Here is a 25319-nt window from a genome sequence, read left to right on the forward strand (position 1 = left end):
TTGTAATACAATACTTTTTGTGTAATGAGGATGGTTTCAGAAGAACCTGAGAAGATTTATATGAAGTCACACAAAGTAAAATGAGAAGTAAAAGAATGTTGTATATAGTAATAGCAAAACTGTAGCATCAATTAAAAAATTTAGCCATTCTGATCAATACAGTGATTCACAATAATTCCAAAGGATTCATAATGGAAAAATGCTTCACCTCTATTCACCACTATTATATGTGTATAATAGGTATCACATTTCTCTCCTCAATGGATAGAGTGGGAGTAGAAGAGAGAGAATTTGGAATTGAAAATAATTTTTTAAAAAAAGTTCGACAGCTTTTATTGGAAAGAATCCTATAGTAAAACTACTGAAGGAACAAAATAAAATAAATTGAACTTAATATTCAGATCAGTAAGGATTTAATAAACAGCCAGTTACTATGTGCTAAATATGAACTTTTGACCTGAATAGACAAAGACAAAAATAAAAGTCCCTATTGAGAGGGTAGAGAAGGGAACAAACAATACTCAAAGAGATAATGACAAAATTTAGACAGGATAAATACAAAATAACTCCATTAGGGATAGATCTGAGAGGGGAAAACACTAACCATTGGAAAGATCAAGTAAGATTGGCCGAAGAAAGTCTCACCTGAATGGTTCTTTGAAGCCGGAAATTTTACTAAGACATATGTGAAATGTCAATATGGAAAATCCTAAGCAGGTCAGTTTGTCTGGCCAGTATGTGGAAAGTAAAATAAAATAAGACTGCAAAAGTAGGTGGTAAACAGATAGTGGAAGGCTTAAAATATCAGGCTGAGGAGTTTGAATTTTATTCCCATAGCAACAGGAAGCATTTTAGATATTTGAGCAGAGTCAGAGCTGTGCTTTAGTAATAAGAGTTTTTAATTTGGATAAAGGATGAATTGGATGAGGGGGAAGAGAATGAAGGTAGAAGGCTCATTCAAGAGGCTAATGCAACATTTCAAGTTGGAGATGAGAGTCTGAGATAACAACAACAACAATATTTCAATATGATAAAACAACTAGCATTTACTATAACACTTAAAATACTTTACATATATTAGGCAGCTTGGTGATACAGTGATAGAGTGCTGGAGTCATTTAGAATTGAGTCCAAATCCAGACTCAGACACTTATACCTCTTTATTTTCTTCAACTCAACAGTACCACTTTCTCAGGATTGCTGTAAGGATCAAATGATTTTATTTATAAAGTGCTTAGCAGAGTGGCAGCCACTTAGTAAGTACTTAGTAAATATTTGACCCCTCCCCTTTAAAGTTGAACAATTATGAGAAACTAATTACTTTAGAACATATTTAGCCTCAATATATTATGCTTTGTTGATGTCCCTTCTGGCTACTATTATCCCCAATTTATATGAACCCAGGTTCTGGAGGTGAGAAATCCAAGGTTGAGAGAGGAACTGGAAGCCAAACTGCAAGGAGCTAAGAAGTGAAGGTGAAATAAGAAAATGGAGGCAGCAGGATTTCATAAGAGATTGATTTGAACCATTACTAGCAAAACCAACCTTAGGAATCCTAACCTGACTATGTAGCAATTTAGGGAGATGGATGGCAAAGGAAAATATTACTGGTAAACCAATACTGAGAGATCAAACCAAAATAGCAGAATTGATTAGTATTAGGGGGAGGGGTAAATTGGTCAGCCAATCAGTCAAAAAGCATTTATTAAGCACCTATTAAGTGTCAGACATTGAAGTAAGTGTTAAAGACTAAAAGACAGGTAAAAATATCAGTTGCTCTCAAGAAGCTAAAATTCTAATGGGAAGGAGAGTGTGCAAAAACTATGCACAATAACAAGAAAATGATATTCACACACATGTATTTTACTTAGACTATATTGTAACACATGTAAAATGTATGGTATTGCCTGTCGTCGGGGGGAGGGAATAAGGGAGGGGGGGTAATTTGGAAAAATGAATACAAGGGATAATATTATAAAATATATATATATATATAATAAAAAAAAATAAAAAAAAAAAAAAAAAAACTATGCACAATAAGATATGTACAGGGCATATTGCTGGTAATCTCAAAGGAAAAGTACTAGCATTTAAGGGGACCTTAACAGGCTTCTTGCAGAAAGTAGAATTTTATCTGAGACTTGAAGAAAGCTAGAGCAACCAGGAAGCAGAGATGAAGGAGAGAATTCTGAGTATACAGGATAATCAGTGAAATTACATGGAGTTGGGAAACCAGAGCTGTATATGAGAAACCCAAAAGAGACTACTATCTGAGAACGTGAAAGGAAGTAAAGTAAAAAGAAAGAGAAAGGTAGGAAGGGGCTGGGTTATGAATTGCTTTAAAAATCTAACAAAGAATTTTATATTTGATCCTTGAGATAAGAGGGAATCAGGAGTTTACTGAATAAGGAAGTGACTTAGTCAGACCTATGGTTCAGGAAGGTCACTTAGCCAAAAAGAAGATAGACTGACATATGAAAGATACTTAGAGCAGAGAGACTAACTAGAAGGCTAATGCAATAATTCAGTTGTGAAGTAAGGGTTTTTCACTAGGATAGTGACAGAGTCAAAGGAGAAAAGGAGGCAAATACAAGAGATGCTGATAAGGTTGGTGGCAACTAATAAGATATGGTGGGAAGACTGAAGAATTGGGGATGACTCTTAGGCTGCCAGCCTAGATGGCTGGGAGTATGATGTTACTTAAAAAGAAAGGGAAGATGGACATAGTCTGACATGAATTCTAGTTTTTAAAAGTCCAAACTCTTTAGAAAGGGTTTGGTAGAAGAATTTTGTTCAGTTATTTTCCAGTTGTGCCTCACTTTTCTTGACTCCATTTGAAATTTTCTTGGCAAAGATAAGGGAGTGATTTGTCATTTCCTTTTCTAGCTCATTTTACAAATGAGAAACTGAGGCAAAGTGGCTTGTTCAGTGAGGTCACACAGTTGGTAAATGTCTGAGGCTAAATTTGAACTCAAGAAGATGAGTTTTCCTAACTTCACTGAACCACTAACTTGCTGCCCAGCATTGAAAGGATGCACTGTTTCAGTTTTGTCTTTGTATCCCAAGCTCTTAGTAAATTCTTGTGGAGTCTTTAGCTGATCTCAAACAAAGGAAAGGAGGTCCATCAAGGAGGTATAGGGGAAATTCTACGAACAAAGAAGAAAATAATTTTAACAAAGAGGAGAAACTGGAATTGTCTGAAGAGATCACTGTAGATACACAGGGAACTCATCAATCAACTTAGAAAATCTGGAGGCAAAAGCAGATAATAGAGGATGAAGGATGAATAAAAGAGCATGCTATAATTCTATAAAAATGGTATCAAATATACTAAAATTCAGGATGAGCTGGAGCTGACAAAGGGAACCAAAGGCATCAAAAAGATTTGTTCTTTTAAAGCTATATAATTTGGAATCTCAAATAAGAAGTGAAGCACTTCTGGGGCGAGATGTGATGATGATCGTTGAGAGAGAGGGTAGTACTGTTCAGTTTTTATTTTGCTTCTACTTTCTCTGTCAAGGAGAATGACCTTTCCACTGGAAATAACTGATGACAGTAAGTTAATATAGTGCCAGACCTATGCTATACAGTTTTTGCAAATATTATCCCAATTTATCCTCACTCTAACAGGTAAGGATTTTATAGATGAGGAAACTGAGGCAGACAGTGGCAAAGTGACATTTCCAAGGTCACAGCTAGCAAATGTCTGAGGCCACATTAAACTCAGATTTTTCTCACTCAAGCTTAGTGCTCTATCAACTGTGCCACTCAGCTGCTTACTAAATAAGCATATAATAAGAGAAAGAATCTACTTGCCCTTAATGAATTCAAGTAAACCTTACACAGATGAAATATTTCCTTAAGTTACTTAGAGAATTTATGCATGTGATTACTGAATAATCATCATAGTTGAAAAAGCATGGCGAATAAGTAAGGTACATAGCAGAAAAAGAACAAATACTTTCCCAGTTTTCAAAAAAACCTGTGAAGAACAGGCTAGTGCACTTGATTTTAATTCCCAGAAAAGGTGTGGTCAGAGAGTAGTTTGTTTTAGTGAACTGTGAGTTCACTGTGAATCAACAGTGGCAGACAAAAAAGAAAACACATGGCAATTGAGAAGCAAAGCTCCCTGGAGGGGAGGCATGATAGTGTTCTAGACCACAACAGGAGTAGTGTGTTTAGTTCAGAGTGCTACAGTTTAAACAGACCATTAATGAGCTGGAGATCGTCCAGAGGATGGTGAAGGGCTTTGAGTCCATATCATGTAAAGAAAAGTTGAAGGAATCTGAGATGTTTAGTTTGGTGAAGAGAAGATTCAGGAGGGATCTGATAACTGTCTTTAAATATCTGAATGTAATGAGTAAAAGGGATTAGATGTGTTGCGCTTGAATCTTGAGGATAAAATGAAGAACAACACGAGAAATTGGCAAGGAGAAAAACTTAGATTTACTGTCAGAAACAACTTCTAGTGATTGGGAGATGGTGGTACCTTCAGCTTGGAGGTCCTTAGGTATTGTCTAGCTAGCTACTTGTAGGGTATTGCCATGTGGGGGTTCTTTTCTTGGATAGGTTGGACTAAATGCCTGCTTAGGTTTCTTTTAAGACTCAAATTCTGTATGATTATATGACCTGAAGTCATTATGATTTTTTTAAACCATGGTTTTAGGAGTGAAGCAACAAAATAGTTTGAGAACAAGAAATTGTGATTAAAAGGTGATTTTAGAGTTTGAGATTTTGGACAAAGAAGAGTTTTAGGGAATTAGTTAGATTAGGTAAAAATTGTAGTCATCTTTTTTGGTGTCTGAGGTAAAGTGGAGACCTGTGGAAGCCGAGGATTTTAATGAACTGGAAGGTAAGAATTCAAAGGCATTTAGGATCTTGCCCTAAAGTCAGTGAAGGTATAAGGAAAGCAATCTGTAGTAGCCAGATGATAACAAGAATTTAGAAAGTTTGATAAAATTAGAGGATGAAAACTTTATTTACTTTATTATTATTATTTTTTAGTCATTTTTTAAATTCATTTTTCCAAATTATCCCCTCCCTCCCTCCACTCCCTCCCCCCGATGACAGGCAATCCCATACATTTTACATGTGTTACAATATAATCTAGATACAATATATGTGTGTAAATACCATTTTCTTGTTGCACATTAATTATTAGCTTCCGAAGGTATAAGTAACCTGGGTAGATAGACAGTGGTGCTAACAATTTACATTCACTTCCCAGTGTTCCTTCTCTGGGTGTAGCTGTTTCTGTCTATCATTGATCAACTGGAAGTGAGTTGGATCTTCTTTATGTTGAAGATTTCCACTTCCATCAGAATACAGAGGATGAAAACTTTAAAGGAATCTCTTTGTGGTAGAGTAGTTGTGGCAAAGTAATAGTCTGAAAGTGTTTTTTTGTAGCAAGGAGTAGTTTAACTCCTCTATCTGCCCCTGTATAAGTACAACCATCATTTCCATACTAGTTCTTATTACACACCATTGTAAAATGTAGGAAATGACTTCTTGAAAGTAACACCTCTATTGCCATGCTTCCAAGTTTTTGTTTCATAAATTCCTTTCCTTCACCTTTTTCCTAGCCTTATTCTCTCTAAGCTCATTTCTTCTCCTTTCTTTCATTTTCTTACATTTCCCAGTTCATCACCTCTGTTCTGGCCTGCTATATATAGTCAAGACTGTATCCCCCCCACCAGGAACACTTTCCTTTGCCTTTTTCTCAGTCTTGCCCATTTGTATTCTCACCCAAGTTTCAAAATACAAATTAATTCAGTTCAATTAAAAAAACCCTACATTTAACACTATTATGTGCTAGGATTTGTACTACCTGCTGTTGTACAAAGAACAAAATTACCTTTCACAAATTCTTCCTCAATTCCTCCAAGTCAGAAATTGTATTTCAGCTTGATTCAATAAGCATTTATTAAATACCAATTGTCTTTTCCTCCTCAGAATTTTCATAGAACTTCAAATCAACAAGTATATTAAAAAACAAACAAACCTATAATCTACATGGTATTTTGCTAAGTAAGCATTGAGGATACAAGGAAAGAGAAAAACAATCTCTGCTCTCAAGAAGCTCATAGCATTCTTATAGCCCATTGTATATATTTGAATATACATGCTATATCTCATAAAACATTTTAAACTTCTTAAAGAAGCAAAGGAATAGTTATATTTTCTTTCTGTACTCCTCAGTACCTAGTACTGCACTTTACTTGTAAAAGATTATTAATAAATATTAGTTGGATGGAGAATGGTTTCAGTTATATTTATAGAAGTTATATAACACTAGAATATGTTATTAAGGGAACAATCTTCTCCCATTAGAGACTTGAAAGTCACACAGGAAACCTTCTTTCCAGGTTAGCTTAGACCAGAGATTCTTTACCTGAGGTTGATGAACTTTTTTAAAATGAATATTTTGATAAGTATATTTCAATATGATTTGTTCTTTTGTAATCCTATGTATTTTATTTTTATGCATCTAAAATATTATTCTGAGTAATCTGAAAAGCCTATAAATTTCAACAGAAACCTGCCAAAGGGATCCATGACACATTAGAAAAGATTAAGCACCTCTGGTTTAAACATAGTCTTGTTTGGAAATCAGGCATGATCATTTTAGATATGCACTCAAAGATCTTTTTCAGTTCAGTGGTAGTAATTCAATTCAATTATATTTAATTTCCTAGAATGAACATAATATCTTTTTTTGATTCTAAAAAGTTTCAACATCTGTTTTAGTTTTCTCATTTCCAAGGTGGATATAATATTCTCTGAGTTTCAGATTAGAAATAGAAAATCTGAGGATAATAAAATGAAAGTTCTTATAAAATATAGCATTTCCTATATTATTCCTCTATTTCTTTGACCTGTTTCTAATTCCCGACTTTATCTCAGATTAAACTATGAATTATCACAAATACTCTAAGATACATATCTGTTTGTTAGTTGTCTACTGAGGGACTGCAATGGAGAAAGTCAGCAAAGAACCTAGAATATATAGAACAAAATAGACTTGAGATTTGACCCTCCATCTAAAATTAGGTAAGAATTCATCCCATCTTTGTAGGTTTTTATCTGTAATTGTAAGAAATTTTTATAATTTTAATCTTTTAATTAAGAACTCTTTATAAGCTCCCAAACAGGGGTCGGTCAAACAAACCATCTGACTTAGGACCATTTACCCCTGAGTTACAGACTTATGAGTAAGCAAGATTTAGGTAAGATGAATTGACATTCTTTACAGTGAATTTTCTGGTCTCCAAAGTCAAACAGAGGTCAAACAAATGAAAAGAACTCATTTCAGGGTCACCCACTTGGAGTAGGTAAATGTAGTTTGGGAGATGTTACCAAACTCCCAGATTACAAAGGTAGGGACTTCTCCCTTACCAGTATAGTTAACCTTTCCAGACATTAGGATAAACATATTTCTCACAAGAAAAACAAAAGCAACTAATGTGTTCTCCATGCTAAGACATTTATTATTATAAACTTTTAAGGAATATGTAAGCTAAAATTTTTTTAAAAGGTTGCTTTAAAAATCAAAGTATTATTATTATAATTATTATTACTTACCTATGTTATAGTATCTCTTTAGCTCTGTACGCCTAATCTCTTTTAATTGATTGTTTTTTCTCTTTTTTTTCTCTTCATCGGTTAAATATTCTACCTCCTCCACAGGAATACTGCAATTATCTTGTTCTGAAATAACTGCTTTAGCATCTTCTTTTCCAGCCTGAGTCTTAGTAGTTGTGGTGCTTCGAGAATTGGCTGACGCTGCCTCAGCATTTTGTTTGGCTTGTTTTTTCTTTTTCAACCTAGAAGGGGGTGAAAAACATCATTAGAAAAGAACTACTTTGTCAACTTTATTGATCTACTTTTTTGGTCTTCATAGGTTTCTGGAAAAATTAACCTATATATTAACCTATTTTTAATCGGTTAATTCATATATTGAAGTCCTTTCATATGCTGTTCTCAGTTATATGTTCCTGCTAATTACATTTACCTTCCCCATTTGCAACTATTAAATTCTTATAATGCTAAAAAATTGAACTCCTTCCAGCTTATTTTTTAAAAATTCTGTGAAAGGGTGCATTTTTTAGCCCTGAAGAAAGATAAAGACTTTTCTAGAAGATACAATTTTTGCTTAGAGATACATAAATTCTCTTTTGTATTGTCACAATAGGTGTTTCCTATACAAAGTATAAGTTCATAATTAATGTGTTTGGTTTTTTTTTTAAGTTTTTTTATCTACCAAGTGAACTGGAGAAGGAAAGAAATAGGAAACCATTTCAATAGCTTTGCTAAGGAAATTCCAAATGGGATCATGAAGAGTTAGACATCAGTGAAAACTTCTTTACAGAATGATTGGCCTAATTCATAATTTCACATATCCCAAACTAGAATGCTTGTCCTCCCTTTGCTCTTAAAAGATTGATTACTCTCACCTTTTGCTGTCTTTTACAATTTGCTGAGTATAAGATGAAACTTCAAAATTGTTTTGATTTGTATATACTTATAAACTGTTTTGATGAATCATTCAAATAGATACTAATAATTGTTTATAATTATTTTGAGAAACATTTGTTCACATCCTTTGACTACTTAACTTAAATGAATAAAAAATTAAGACAGTTGTTTTTTCATAAATTTAGGCATAGTCAGTATTTCAGTTCCTCTTCTACATTTCCTTTGTTCTTCTGGGCACATGTGTGCTAATGGAAAAAACGTGCTAAGTGGAAACAAGTGAATGGAATTAGTTGATAAGCAATGAATTTTGGGTTGAGATTTGCCAGTGATTTGCTTTGAAGAGAAAGATAAATTACTCCAACAGTCTGTTTTAATATTTTTATTCATAAAGTTGAGGTGATCAAATCTGTCTCTTCACAACTCATAGTGATGACATGAGGATAAATTAAATTTTATAGTACTTGTAAACTATTTTGACTTCCTTAGGTAAAAGCAATGAATTCCAACAATTAATTATGTTGCTTTTGTTCATTATTTTGCAATCAATATATCATTTTTTTTTACTGGCTAATAAATGAATACGTTGCTTGGGGATATAATGTATATCAGATAAACTTTCTTCCCATCAATGCAAACCAGTTATTATTATTCTTGGCTATTTAAAAAAAAAAAGAAAGAAAATTCCAGGATGGACAAAAGGAGTATTGTGAAAGAATCATATTCAAGAAATAGTGAATAAATACTTTTCTCTTTTCTATAATGATCAAATTTGGAAATATTACTTTGGTACTTTTGATTAAGTGAGTCACATAAAATCCCCAAATAAAACAACTTTTCTTTTCTTTTTTTCCCCTAAATTAAAATCTGGATTATTATAGAAGACTGAAATTAAAACTTAGTATCACTGACACTATGGATACAAGCAAACCAGTGAGTAGAGTTCCAGAGAAGAAGTTTTTCTACAAAAAAGAGACAATGTTATATAGAATATTTCCACTACTGTATTATGTTAGTTTTGCTATGAACTTTTGTTACTCTTAATGGATAATATCAATTGAACCTGGATTTCCCCCCTTCAAAGAATTACTTTTTTAGGAGGGGAAAAAGAAGAGAGTAAAGGCTATTTCAATTTAGTTTGAAATTTTTAGTTACTTAACAATGCTAATATTTTTTTTTTTTTTACTTCAAACTGAAAGTCATATATAAGTGACCACCTTCCTTTGCATTCAATATAATTAAAGTTGCCTCAAGGGCATATGTTTTTAATGAATTATCACTAAAATATGTGTAGAGGGTCTCTAAAAATACTAAAAAATGGTAAATTCCTTTACTTCTTTTGTTCCTCTCTCCCTCCACAGAAAATTTTAGTCATAAATCAGCAAACCTCAAAAAGTCATACTTTCACAAAGAACTGCAAAATAGCAATGATATCAAACTATTTGTTCAAGAGAAGTTTTAAAGTTAAATTTGGATATTTTTATAATTAGTTAACTCTTATTTTATTTTATTTTATTGAAAACAAAGTCACTTTATTATAAAATTTTTTGACAGTATATATGCATGAGTAATTTTTTTTATAACATTATCCCTTGTATTCATTTTTCCAAATTTTCCCCTCCCTCCCTCTACTCCCTCCCCTAGATGACAGGCAATCCCATACATTTTACATGGGTTACAGTATAACCTAGATACAATCCAACTTTCTTGTTGCACATTAAGTATTAGATTCCGAAGGTGTAAGTAACCTGGGTAGATAGACAGTAGTGCTAACAATTTACATTCACTTCCCAGTGTTCCTTCTCTGGGTGTAGTTGTTTCTGTCCATCATTGATCAACTGGAAGTGAGTTGGATCTTCTTTATGTTGAAGATATCCACTTCCATCAGAATATCTCTTCATACAGCATTGAAGTGTACAGCGATCTTCTGGTTCTGTTCATTTCACTCAGCATCAGTTGATGTAAGTCTCTCCAAGCCTCTCTGTATTCCTCCTGCTGGTCATTTCTTACAGAGCAATAATATTCCATAACCTTCATATACCATAATTTACCCAACCATTCTCCAATTGATGGGCATCCATTCATCTTCCATGTTCTAGCCACTATGAAAAGAGCTGCCACAAACATTTTGGCACACACAGGTCCCTTTCCCCTCCTCAGTATTTCTTTGGGATATAAGCCCAACAGCAGCAATGCTGGATCAAAGGGTATGCACAGTTTGATAACTTATTGAGCATAGTTCCAAATTGTACTCCAGAATGATTGAATTCATTCAGAACTCCACCAACAATGCATCAGTGTCCCAGTTTTCCTGCATCCCCTCCAACAATCATCATTGTCTTTTCCTGTAATCTTAGCCAATCTGACAGGTATGTAGTGGTATCTCAGAGTTGTCTTAATTTGCATTTCTCTGATCAATAGTGATTTGGAACACTTTCATATGAGTGGAAATAGTTTCAACTTCATCATATGAAAATTGTTTGTTCATATCCTTTGACCATTTATCAATTGGAGAATGGTTTGATTTCTTATAAATTAGGGTCAGTTCTCTATATATTTTGGAAATGAGACCTTTATCAGAACCTTTAACTGTAAAAATATTTTCCCAATTTGTTACTTCCCTTCTAATCTTGTTTGCATTAGTATTGTTTATACATAAACTTTTTAGTTTGATGTAATCAAAATCTTCTATTTTGTGATCAATAATGATCTCAGTTCTCCTCTGGTCATAAATTCCTTCCTCCTCCACAGGTCTGAGAATTAGACTATTCTCTGTTCCTCTAATCTATTTATGATCTCATTCTTTATGCCTAAATCATGGACCCATTTTGATCTTATCTTGGTATATGGTGTTAAGTGTGGATCCATATCTAATTTCTGCCATAGTTAACTCTTATTTTAAAAGGAAACATGGTATTTCACCCTCAACTATCTTCATCTCCTGTTTATCAGCAATATTAAGAAAAATTTGGAACTCAAAACAAAAAAAAACAAAAAAAAAATGAGCACAACTGCAAAAAAATTCCTCCTCCCAGGAAGGGAAATATTTTAAAAGGTCTTTAAACTACATTTTTCTTTAAAAGGAGCCCTTCAAGAGTCTTACTTACATTCTGATAACTAAGTAATGTCTAACTACTTATAACATAATTAGTAAAATGACTCTTCAGATGTTAACAGAATTACAGAATTTAACAATCTTATTTGTGGGTCACTCCACAGTCTATTACTTGACTTATTCTTATAGCTAAGCTTATTATCCCTGAGTCCTAAAGTAATTGTAACTCTCAATCAAATAAGCTCAGAGCCCCCATACCAATTCATCAATTATTATTTAAAATATTGGAGAAACCTCCTTGTCCAATAGTAGTTACTGATGGGTTTAAGACAGGTTCTCAAAATTGTTTTAATCTTTGTTCCTCTTCTTATTAATGACTTGGAAAGTTTTTTGTACAGCAATTATAATAGCTTTTTTTTTTTCACCTTTGATACTGCTTGTTCACATCTTTTGACCATTTATATATTGGAGAATGGCTCATTCTTACAGATTTGAATTAGTTCCCTATATATCTTAAATTCCAGACATTTGTCAGAGAAACATTCTTCAGAGATTTTTTTCACAGTCAACTATTTCCCTTTTAATTTTGCCTATACTTATTTTGTTTGTGCAGAAGCTTAAGTTTTAATCAATTTAATTTAATCCATTTTATCTCCAGTGATTCTCTCTATATCTTGTTTAGAGAAGAACCTGGGAGACATTTTTAAGATACAGTTCCAAAAGAACTGTAAAAGGAAAATGTTTTCCCCAAACTACAATCACGTGGTATAGCTATCATTTAAATTCTAAATAAATCCTCCAATTTTCTGCAAATAGGGATTCTGAGATGATTCTTACTGAAAAAAGAATTCATTTGGACTTTCATTTCCCTATTTTATTGCAGTATTACATCCTACTCAAAGATCTTTACCATGAGATTTATTTCTTGCTAGGATCTATGTGTAATTAATAAAAAATGAACTGGAGACAAGGATGGGAGGAATGGGTGAATCTGAGACAAATTGTTAACAGTTTTGTTAGTAATTAAGGGAGAGGTTTTTTTTTTTTTCTTTTGTGAATGTTAAAACAAGGAAGCTAATAAAAGAATTTTAACTATATCTTTGTGTATAGAATTAATGGAGTGAAGACTTCTCAAGGGAATATAGCCTTAAACTATACTTTAATTGTGACTTGAGACTTTATAATAATAGAGCTAAAAAGTTGCAGGTATTGTCCCCGCCAGTTTTCCTGTCACTTCTTAATTAGCATTAAAGTATTTCTTTTAAAGGTGATGATAGCTTTGAATTATATATGCTGGTATATCAATTTTCTAGGGAAATTTAAATTAAGAGTTTATTATTATTGATTTGTATTCTTTTGCTCCTGAGCTAGACTTCTGCAATTAGACTGTAAACCGGGACTCCCCCAAACAAGGGGAAAAAAGCTAATGGAGGGGGAAAGGGGGCTCTGAGGCCTTCTGCATGTGTGGGACAGGTCGGGTGCAAGACCCCCTTCCCAATTAACTAATCAGAAACATCATCAGGTACAAAGAGAAAGCATTTATTTAATCCCTGCAGGGAGAAGCACAGACACACATGGGAGCCATCCTAACTCCACTATGTGCTCCTGGAACCTGGCCAGCTTCCAGCTTGTCCAGGGTTGAAAAGCAAAAGACCAGATCCTTTTCATTGGATAGACTAAAAAGACATAACCATCCTTGACCAATGATCACCAATGTTGGCTGTCTCCCACAGGTCACATCACTTCCTGTACCTCAGGACTCAAAGTTCATCCTTCCAAAGATCAAATGACCTCTCCAGGGTTCCAGTTCTGGAACACATGGAACATGTGACTCAATACTGAGAAATACTTCATCCAAACAGTCCCATTCATGCATTTAAGCTGTTTAATCTTGTGTTTGTTTCTAAGTTATGCTTTGCATTCCTGAATGACAAACACCTTGTCAAATGGGAGATGTCCTTTCTTGAGAGACTGTAATAACCACCTTTTTGCTTTTTCTGACTCTGAGTCTCTTTTTATGTATACTATTGCCCCACACATTGGGATTCCAGTATATTTACAAGGGATAACCTTCTACAGAAAGATTATAGCAATATCTTAAAGACTTGACTCATTATATCTGAAGTAGTAGAAATGACTTACTCCACAAGCTTGTATTAGTGTTTTTTAAAAAATTATGTATATACATATATGTGTGTACATATACACATGTGTGTATATTTTTCTTTCCCCATTTCTACCAATGTCCTACTGAAATTCTTCTCAAAAACTAAATGAGGGAAGAAAGAGTTGAAGTGGTTTATGGCTGAAAAAAATTATATTAGTCTTTAAAGCTTTTTTCCTTTTTACAAAAAGAAAAAGAAATGAATCGGGGCAATAAGCAATAATTAAAACTGAACTAACTTTCCTGTACTTTTGAAAGCTTAATTCAGCACAATGAGCTAGAAGGAAAAGAATCTTTGCTGACAGATATTAATGTATATAAAGTGGAGGAAAAAAAAGGAAACAAAGAAAAAGGAAAGGAAAGAAAAGGAATAGCTAAAAAAATGTACAGAAAGAAGACTGCATTCTAAATAATATTCTGAGTTCTGATTTCAGTGCTATTCAATCTGTATAAGAGGCTGCTTATGCCATCTCCAATCATCTTGATCTAGATCTTGCCACTGGATACAGATGGTTATGGAGGGGAAAGTGAGGCAAGTGACCTTGCACAGCCCTCCCTCACTTAAATCTAATTCACTTGCATGAAATGGTATCACCTCTTTAATGTCACATTTCTCTTCCAGAATGAAGGACAACCACCTCTGTGAGTAAATCTGGCTTGGAATTGGTCAGTTGGAAGAGCCCTGCCTTTCTCCCTTCTTTCCTATCTCCTTTCTTCCTCTCTTTCCTCACATCCTTCTCTCTTAAAAACTTCCCCCCTTTTTTGCAACTCTGAACCCTTTCAAGATATCTTGGGGTTCACTGGCTAGAAAACTTTCTAAAAGACCAGGTCTTAAACCAAAACCTAACTGATTTTCATTGGCCACCAATAGGTCCTAGGCCATGTCTCATTTGGTCATTATTTGGGTCCTGATGGACTCAGATGGAATTTAAAAAGCAATCATTTCTGCTTTGCCCAGAAACCCCAAAGGTCTTCCCCTCCCATTTATTTATTTATTTATTCATTCATTCATTCATTCATTCATTCATTCATTCATTTATTTATTTATTTATTTATTTATTTATTTATTTTTTTGACTAGGTGAAAGGGGAGATTCTTTGTCTAAATTGCTATCCAGCCTTAATTACTGAATGAGTGTGGGTGTTGAATGGGTGTGGAAGACCTTAGTTTACAAAGGTTAAAGTCTCCCTTTTCATCCAGAGCCATTTTCAATCTTCTTAATCTGTATCTTGCAATTAGACACAGTTGGCTCTGAAGGGGAAAGTGAGGCAGGTAATAGGTACAGCCCTCCCTCACTTAAACCCATTGACTTGCATGTCATGGCATCAGAATGAAGGACTAATAACAGCTTGCTTGTATTCACACAAATGTTTTATTATCATTTTCTCTGATTACCATCATAGTCTCAAAAATAAACTTTTCTCTCCTTTTTTAGATGCTTGCATCAACTAAAAAATATCCATTAATCAAATATACCCAAAACAATATTAATGTTTAAAACTACCTTAATTAAAACTATTTGATCCCTTAGGAATCTCTCTTTAATTCACTAATTGGGGATCCAAGATATCCAGGGCTATATACTGCTTTTAAATGTATTCTGGTAATAAAATGTCTATCACAATGTAATGCCAGAGAAACTGAGGCAAGATAGAGATTAGAGTGTTTTTAATATGTTATAGAGTGTTTTTAATATGTTATTTGAAAGGGAGAGATTTACTGGGACCAAATAGATCCATGGTTTGGTCCCAGGGCTGAATGAGACTATCATCCCCAGCAGTGGTCCTCAAACTTTTTAAATAGGGGGCCAGTTCACTGTCCCTCAGACTGTCGGAGGGCCGGACTATAGTAAAAACAAAATCTCACACTCTGTCTCTGCCCCTCAGCCCATTTGCCATAACCAGGCGGGTCACATCTGGCCATAACCAGGCGGGTCACATCTGGCCCGTGGGCATAGTTTGAGAACCCCTGATCTCCAGGAATGCAGCATCCATGAGTCAATTGAGTTCTTCATGACATATTTATACACAGTACCTAAACAAAGGCAGGGGGTGGAGTCCAAACTCTGGTGATTGGGAATCTCCAGGCAGGATTCATCCACTCTGTTCTGACAGGTTGGGGGATAGGACCATAAATTCTAACAATCTGGGAGTTAAGAAAGTGTGGACCTCTAGACACAATGTCTGGAGTTCCCCTTTCTGAGTTTACACATTGACAATTTATAACCTTAGAGCAAAAAGCCCTGAGTTATATCAGTCTTCATGGGGGTTGGGAGGAGTGGGGGCGGGGATTTGCAACTCAAGGGGATTGAGTCAGAACAATAAGGGAAACTGAGACAGGATCAATTAGGGAAACTGAGTCAGGACAATTGAGGCAGAACCAATTTAGGGAAACTTAGTCAAGGGAACCTGAGTCAGGACAATAAAAGAGAACTGGCACAACAACAATTGAGTCAATCAACAAATTAGTCTTATTGTTATGAATATATCACTCACTATTTAAAAATTAATAGCTATTTCCCATCTTCCCCATTTATTTCCTATCACAAAACAACTTAATGCGTATTACTAGATTGAGTAATTTTGGCTTTTCTTTTACAAAAAGGGTGGTTAAAAGGTAAAGTTTTGAAAGTTTTTCTTTGAAGTTTCTAATGAATATCATTTCTTCAACTAAAATTCTTTAATAAAGCTGTGATTTCATCAATGTTAGAACTCTATCTAATGGATGCAAAAACATCCATACCATTTCATCTTGTGTAATTTTTATCCATGTCTTCTAAAATATCCTCCCTAGGAAAATCTACTCTTATATATTGGATATCTTTTCTAAGTATTAAAATATTTCAGAAATACCAGTGCTGGGCTTGAGCCATGTATACACCTGGGTGAGCCGACTAATAGATAGGAATGCTGATATTGGAGTAAGGAAGATCTTAATTCAAATCTGACCTCAAATATTTATCATCTGGGTGACCCTGGGCAAGTCACAAAACTATTTGTTTCAGTTTCCTCAACTGTAAAATAGGGATAATAACAATAACACCTACATCCCAGGACTGTTGTGAGAAAACAAATGAGGAAAATATTTGTAGAGTCCTTAGCACAGTGCCTAACATGTAGGAGGTAATGTATAAATGTTTACTTTCTTCCCTACATCTGTTTTATACCTTGTTCTTGCTACATGACTAAACCACTTTTTTGGTCACTTCTAGAATGATTTTTTTTTTTTTTTTTTTTTTTACATTTCTTGTATACTAGACATCACTGATAGCATATAATAGTCCACTTCTGAGCAATATTTATCTATTGTTTTCTGGGTCACTTGCAATTTTGGTTCTTTAATGACTCTGATATCATATGGCTGGCAGTCATATACAATCACCAGGATATTATTTTTAAATAGATTTCCTTGTCAGCTTGGGATTCTTGAATGCCCTTTAGTTTCTGAAATAACATGTTATAATCATCTTCAGTTGTGAAATCCTTTATGTCAGAGTCTGAACATAGCATTCTGTACCCTTTTGATTTATCTTTTGTGAATTGTTAAACTAATCAAGAGAGGTCACAATCTCATGGAAGAGATCCCCTAGTATTCTTGGATTTGATGTAATCTATATAATATCATTTTCAAAGAAGAGTCTCTAGAAAACTCAGGATACATAGGGAATCCTAACATTTGGAATGTATCCCTGGCATTCATGACAAAGTGAGCATCTATAAAGTATATTTTCTTGCTTTATACTGCCTTTATTGTTTTTTTTTTTCTTTTTTGGTTTCTTTTTCTTTATTTTAAAACAGAAAATAGAAAAAAAGGAAAACAAGAAAAAAAAAACAGAAAAAAATACTCATGTACATAGCCAAATATATGAGAGGGGTCAAAATATGTAATAATAAATGTCCATTTCAAGAAAGTATATATTATAAAAAAAGCGCCATTTATTTAGAAGTATCTTTTCTTTGTAGGTTTTTGTCTCACTTATTAGACAGAAGATTGTTGAATACAGTTTATCACTGCTAAACCCAATTACATCTATAATTCAATCTATTGAGGAGATTTGGACGAAGCTAACATATCCAAAGCATAGGACAATGGATGTCTCTCTACCATTAAATAATTTGAATAATAATTTGAAATAGTATCTGCTGAATATAAGCCAGGAAATTAAAAATACTGGAAATTTGGAAGATGTCTTATGGAAATGAAACCCTGTCACACTTTCTTAGTACATCTATATTCCTTTGAAAAGTTCTACTTAGTACATTTTTTTTTTTCTGGCATTTTTTTCTCAATAGACAGAAAGTTAAAAAACTCATGATCAAGCCTAGCCAGTGAGGAGGTAAAGAAAATCTAGTGTCTGCTATGTGCCAGACATTATGTTAATGCTTTAAAATATTATTTCACTATTAAATAACTTGCTTAATTTTGAGAAAGGCCCTTGATCTTTGAGGCCTTGGTTTATTGATCTATAAAATGACGGAAGCTGAATGAGATGATAGTATCTAATGTATCTTCCAGATAAAAACCAAAAAATCTATGATAAGTTTAGGAGAAAAAAAACAACAAAATTAAGTGTTTTTGGTGAACCTACATCTTCTATATATAGCCCATCTTTCTACTATATGGTAGTAAATCTTAATCATCCAACTACAATTTACCCCTCCCTATTTTCCCTAATTCTAAGTGGAGCCAATAACACAAAGGCTGCTGCTGTTGTCAGAAGCACTAAAAATGAAAGGGGATGGTTAAGTTGGTAGTTTGAGATGGAATGCTTTTCACACCAAAGGGTTGCATTTCACAATACCAAACCCCCAAGTTGCTTTTTTTGGTATCTCCAGTGCTTAGGGCAGAGGTGGCACATAATAAGTGCTTATTAAATAATTTATTAACAGACTAATTGGACCTTAAGTAGCAGAAATCTAGCTTTTTGCACTTGTCAAAGTAGAAATTGTAAATAGAAGAAATAGGACAGCCAGGGGCAGAGCCTGGCATACATTTTTCATATAAAAGTTAAACAATTATGATAGCAACTTTAAAAATAGTTTATATTGACATTTTCTATTTTTCATATGATCATAGTTATCCACAGTATCTTTCCTCCTTCTACTCCCATATTTGTCATTCCATATGATAAATAAATTTGTAAAGAGGAAGAAAATCAGCATAACTGATCAAAAAGATAGATATACAGATATAGATTATATCTATATTACATATAGATATAGATTTTTGTTATTATGTGTTTTTTTTCATTTACACTGTTGTAGTTATTATGTCTATTGTTTTCTTGGTTCTGATTACTTCAATCTACCTCAATGTATGTAGATCTTTCCATGATGATCTGTGTTCATCACAAACAACATTTCTTATAGAACAATAATATTCCATTACATTTATGTAACATACTTTTTTTTTTTTTAGCTATTCACTAATTAATGGACATCTATTTTATTTCCAATTCTTTTCTAAAATTTAACAAACTAAATAAGTGTAGTTTCTCATTTATGAGTTGATCATAGATGAACTATTCTTCATGGAATATTCAGAATACACATTTCATTCATAGGTAAGTTTATATAAAAACATGTAGACCTTGTTCTCTAAAGATTTTTTCTATGAATACAATCTATCAAGAAAAGTCAGCATTTGCCTAGCAAACATTAGGTACCCAGTGACTGCAGGGTAGTCTGTTAGGCACTGAAGGAGATAAAAAGTTTAGAAGACATGGTCCCTTTTTACATTTCTAAGACTTACAATTAAATGGGGGTTCTTAATCTGAACTTTATTTTTAATAATATGATAACTATTTCAATATAATTGGTTTCATTTACAATCTTCTTTTACTCTGTGCATTTAAAACCATAATTCTGAGAAGGGGTTAGTAGTTTTTATTAGGTTGCCAAGGGATCCATGACACACAAAAAGGTTAAGAATCCCTGGTTTATTAGGGGATATAAGCCAAAACTTGAATGACTAAGAAAAACTATAACATACAATATTTCATTATTAAGTGTCATGACTAGAGAAAAACTATTACGTGAGATAGAAAGAAGGTGATTGTTACTTACAAGGTGAGAATCAGGAGATTCTTGCAGAGAATATACTGGTTTATGTGTTATTTATTACAAAGCTCAAATACCATCCTGGGCTTATTTGCCCTGTACCACCTTATGAAGCAGCATGACATAGAAAGGACAGTGGAGTTAGAGTCAAAGTATGCAAGTTTCAGAGACCACCTCTAACACTTATTACCGATGTGACTTTGGTCAGACAAGTCACTTACCATCCCTGGCCCATAAAAGGAAGGGGTTAGACTTGATGCTTCTAAAGTTCCTTCTTAGCTTTAAATTTATAATTGTATCACCCCTCTGAATGGGATGGTTTTTATACCTAAGGAGAATCATCTGATTTGCACAGATCTATCTTCTATCATCACATGCTCTGCATTACTTTTCAGAAGGGGGACAATCCCCTTTCCAAGTAATACCCAAACAATAAAATTCTCCAATGCCCCAGATTCTAATAGCATTTAATTTTTTTCTGGTCTGACCTAGCTGAGAGCCCATTAGTGAAAGAGTAAGCATGACAGAAAACTTACTTTGTTCCTCTAACTTTTCTTCCCCAGTTCTGGTGGGTCATTTCTTCTGAGAATTCATGAATCATTCCTAATCCAGCTAATGTTTCTCCTAGATTTTGCATAGACTTTGATTTTAGTGACATAGGTGAATGGAAGCATTATATGTGTTATTGCTTAGATTGGCAATGACACAAGTGCAGCCTAGGCTCCTGAGGTCTCTGCCTGATTCTCACCAGGTTCTCTTACTCATTTTCTGCCTATTCTCTGGGATCTTTGGTGAAATTCCAGCCCTTCTCCCTTCCCCTAAATTGGACTGTCAGGCATGTCAGTCCCATGTTAAGCAGGACTTGAATACATTAAGTTGTTTTTATCGGTATCTGAGTCTCATAAGCTGAAAATATTTTAGTTGCTCAAAGTCCTCAATCTAATGCTAATAAGGGATGCTTTATCCTGCTGTTTTTTTCAAACTTGGGTTGATTCTCCCATCATTATGCAACCTGGTGACCCTCAATTCTCCTTGGTTTCACTGCATTAGTGCTGGAATTAGTACAAATGCCCAGGTTGGCTTTAGTCCTACTGTAGCTCAGAATACAGAATTCCAAAATTCAAGAATCATCAGCCTCTACCTCCACGAATAGCAGGAATTATGCCATATTTAGTGCTTGAAATCATATGAAGGTGTCAATTTGACAAGTGTTCTCAACTTGAAGTTTATATAAACAGGTAAGCCTTTGTCTCAGACTTTTGAAAACACCTCTCTATATAGAATTTGATATGCCCACAAATGTTCAGAAACCAGACCAAATGCTCAGTACCAACTGAATGAAGGATAAAGCATTTATTAAGCACCATGTGCCAGACACTGTGTTAGGTACTAGGGATATAAATAGAAGCAAGACAGTTCCTACCCCCCCCAAGCAGCTTATATTCTAATGTGGGAAGACAACACATACAATAGTGCAAGAAAAAAAAAGGCAGAGGGAAGAATGGTACCTATGTGGAGATAATGTGATGGTAAAGAATAGGAAGTAGAGTCCAGAGGCAATTGGGATAAGAGTGAGCTGAAATATAACTAGAAATATGGCTCTTCAAAGCGGTTCTTTTTGGGAGACTATCACCAATGGGGAAAGATGGGCACCAGAGTGACAATGTGAAATGAGGAGATATAGAATCCAAATTGGTTGGCATAGCCTATTGAGAAGATTGCCAGAGAAGCCACCCCTTATCACAGGATATAAGAAGGGTAATTCCTGCTCAGCTTTGCATTTCCTTTCCTCCTTTACTGGACAGAAGTCAGAGGCTGATGTAGCAGCTGGAAAATAAATGAGGATGTTCTACAGAAGCACATGTGTGTTGTGGCAGAGACTGACATACACTTTCTGATGACCTAGACAGTGTAAATTCTTGAACCCTGGTTTTCTGAGGGAGTTTCTGAGGAATGCTGACTCTCCAGCTGCACAGGTTTGAGATTCCAATAATCTGGCCTTCTAGATAGACAAGGATTTCCTCAGCAGCCTCCACATTTCTACCTGGTTTGAATCCAGAGGATAATTGTCACTTATGCTTTCTCTAAAAATCTCAACATGTACTATCTTCGCTGAGCAAGAACTTCTTCCAGCAATAGCAACTTACTGATAAATAGATCACCATAATAGCTTGCCTTAGTTGTAGCATCTATGTTTTCAGTATCCTTGCTGGGCAATGGAGAGTTATATGATATGTATGATTGGACTATGAAGACAACTAGCATAAAGGATGTCAACAAAAAAAAATCTGATTGAAAAAGATAAGCTGATCACAAGGCAAGAGCAAGGGATAACCAATAGATGGCTTGTATGCTACTCTGGCATCCTTGTAATGTTAAGAAAAATATTTTAAGCCTTTCTCATCATTGTCCAGATGTCAAACTGATCTTCTGAATGTGTAGGAAGTTCCAATGGCTTCAAATCATTTCCTGGGTCAAAGGCAAAATTCTGTTTGATTTTCAAAATTCTTCATAACCGGTACCCTTCCTATTGTTCAAATTTTCTTATGCCTTACTCCCAAATCCTCTGAAACTCAATGACACTGGCTTCCTTGCTGTATCTTCATTGAGACACCCCATGTCCAGACTCCAGGAATATTCACTGGCTGTCCTCCAACCTCAGAATTCTCTACCTCTTCATCTGTGTCTCCTCCTTGGAAATAGCTTTCTTGGCTTTCTTTAAATTCCAGCTAAAATTCTTCCTTCTACAAGAAAACTTTTCTAGTCTCTCACTACTAAATGTCTTTCTTCTGTTCATTATCTACAATTTATCCTGTATATATTGTTTGCATAGTTTTCTTTCTTTCTTTCTTTTTGTATGTTCTCTTTCCCATTACACTACGAGCTCTTTAAGAGAAGAGACTATTTTCAATCTTTCTTTATTTCTGCAGGACTTAGCATAAAATTTTTGGTGCCAAAAAAAAGTGTTTATTAAATAAATTCTTATTGACTGACTGATATATATCTACACACATATCTCTATATGTATGTATAATTTTAATAGCAATTATAACATAACTTATACAATCAAAATCAAAGTTGTTTCATCCAATGGAGTCATCCTGATGTTTATTTACTTGTCCAATTTTCTTGCCATTACTGAACATTTCTGGACCTCTTCTTTTTGAAGTGCCTTCAAAACCTGTACCACAATCTTTTGAATACCCTTAGAGGTGATAATCTCCAACCTCTGATATGAAATATGATTTCTAGAAATGACCAAAAGGCATTTGTAGTCAAGCATGGTAAATAAACTGATTGGAACAAACTAGGTAACAGTTTTTTATTGAAATTAAAAAATTAGTCATTATATGACTATAAAGAAATGAGAGTTTGCTTTTCTCTTGTGGCTTATTAACTGGGTCTGGAAGCAATTTCAAAAGAAGTATTTCAAAACTATATTAAGCATTATCCCTGAAGAACTATTAATAAGGACAAGGCATATGAGAAACTGCAATTGTCTATTCAAAGGGGCACAGGACAATATGTAAAATATGAATTTATATTCCCAGACATGTTAAGCCATTAGAAGGGGTAAATTTTTATATTATTTCTTTGAGCACAAAATTATCCAGTTAGTGTGCTGCATCCTGGGAATAAGAATACAACCTCTAAAGTTGACTACCATTAATTTATATGGTATAAGGAGAAGAACAATTACTACCACTTTGTTTTTAAATATTAAAACATGGAGAGGAAAAAAGGGGGGGGCTTCAAGTCTACAGTAATGATTCTCAATATAGTAACTTTTGAATCTGGTTGTTTCCTAGTATCATTTCTTTTGTATTGGGGAGCTGGACAGGTATAGCCTTAATGAATTTTACATGACTGATGCAATTCCTGCTTAGGTTTGAGAATGTGTGTGGTAACAGCTATTTAGTTATAACTATATGGGATGGCGGGTCCTCTTCGAGAATGAAGGACAAACAACCACCACCTCTGGATGAAGAGAGAACTCAGGCCTCAAAGAATGAATATAGACTCTCTTCTTTGCCACTCTGTATTTTGTCTTTCCTATTTGGAGGAGGAGTTTTGGCTATGTGGTAACCTTGTGAGCATCAAAAGATTGAGAGAACAATCAATCAGAAGAGATGAAGTCCACTACAAATTCTTCAAACAACTGAGCCCAATGAAGAGGAAAGTCTTGTCTGTATCAGGATAGCAGGAGAGCAAAGTCAACCAAGAGAGTGACAGTGAATTATCCATTGGCTATGTCACATTTGGAAATGAATTTCTGAAGAGAATGCTTTGTAGTAAATGTTTTAAGGTTGAATCCACTTTCCCTAAGGAATGAGGTGGCATAAGCATGAGCGTATTCCCAAATGTAGGGTGGAAATGTTTATATTTCTTTCTTGCTTTATTTTCTCAATAAAAATCCCTATGTAAAACTTAATTGATTTAATTGTTCAAATGGTATTGAAGCGTGTATTGGAGCATTTAGCATTGATTGGTTAATATTGGGAAGTACAGTTCAAAATGAAGCCTCAAGCAAAATAAACTCCCCATTATTCCTCAGAAAAATTCTTATAGCCCAGAGTGGGAGATATAGTTATAAGCATTGTCCACAGGACTCATAAAGATAGATGGTAATTTGGATAAGGACTTCTAGAATTCAAAGGAATTATAATTCTGTACAGAGTTTGGTAGAATGCTGTGTACAAGAAGACACTCCAAAATATTTGCTAAATGAAGGAATGAAAAAGTAATATAACTAAGATTATGGAATCAGATTCAAAAATCATGGCTACAGATAAATTTATACATGAAATTATGTCAGCATTAATTAAAACAAACTAGTCATTTAGATATTTGCTGTTTAGATATGTATGTGTAGAATTTGGGGATGCTTGGATAAATCAAGTTTAAACAAAAAGCCAAATCAAATATTTTCATTTTGAATCTTCCATTTCATTTTAGAGCAGAGTACCCATTTTTTTTAAAATGGATAATGCCTAGTTAAAGCATCTCAATCAAGGGGATTGGGAGAAGAGAATAGGAAGAGTGAGTAACTTTAGATTAAATAAGTTATCTATAAAAGGCTTAGCATAGTGCCTGGCACATAGTAGGCACTTGATAAATCTTTATTTCCTTCTCTTGTCTTTTCTTTAATTCTCTGTGCTTTTCTAAAACCTTATCTTTTGAATCTAGTTTTTTCTATGAAGGCTGCTGAAAAGCAAAAAGTTATTTTTTTTTCTCAATTAAATGTAAGTGAAACAATTCAGTATGTATATCACAGATTTCTGCTAAAAAGATATTATTGCTTATTTCTGATTATTGTAATGTTTGTGCTTCAAAGACTGATCCTATTACAGGTTTATTTGATGACTACTTTTACTATCTTAGAGCTGAAGCTATATACCAGGTAGTCACAAATAATGCTTTTCATGGCTAATGGAGAACCCCTTTAAGAAAAGATGAAAACTACATTATAGCAGTTGAAGGCCCTCATACATATTTATAGACTGACACATTTTAACTCACTTTTGTTTCTAAGCAATATCCTTTTCCTATTAAGATAGTTCTGTCAGAT

General features: G+C 34.1%; 1 protein-coding gene across 2 annotated transcripts in view; it reads right to left on the reverse strand.

The window, feature by feature from the left end:
- The window catches only part of NCOA7 (nuclear receptor coactivator 7), a 166234-nt gene that overhangs the window by 79077 nt on the left and 61838 nt on the right, over positions 1 to 25319 (reverse strand). For both annotated transcript variants that reach the window (XM_074309916.1, XM_074309913.1), the window contains exon 3: positions 7582 to 7823. In XM_074309916.1, the coding sequence (XP_074166017.1) occupies positions 7582 to 7823 (242 nt within the window). The remainder of the gene's footprint in view (positions 1 to 7581; positions 7824 to 25319) is intronic.

This window comes from Sminthopsis crassicaudata, chromosome 4, assembly GCF_048593235.1.
Source record: "Sminthopsis crassicaudata isolate SCR6 chromosome 4, ASM4859323v1, whole genome shotgun sequence".
Taxonomy (NCBI): Eukaryota; Metazoa; Chordata; class Mammalia; order Dasyuromorphia; family Dasyuridae; genus Sminthopsis; species Sminthopsis crassicaudata.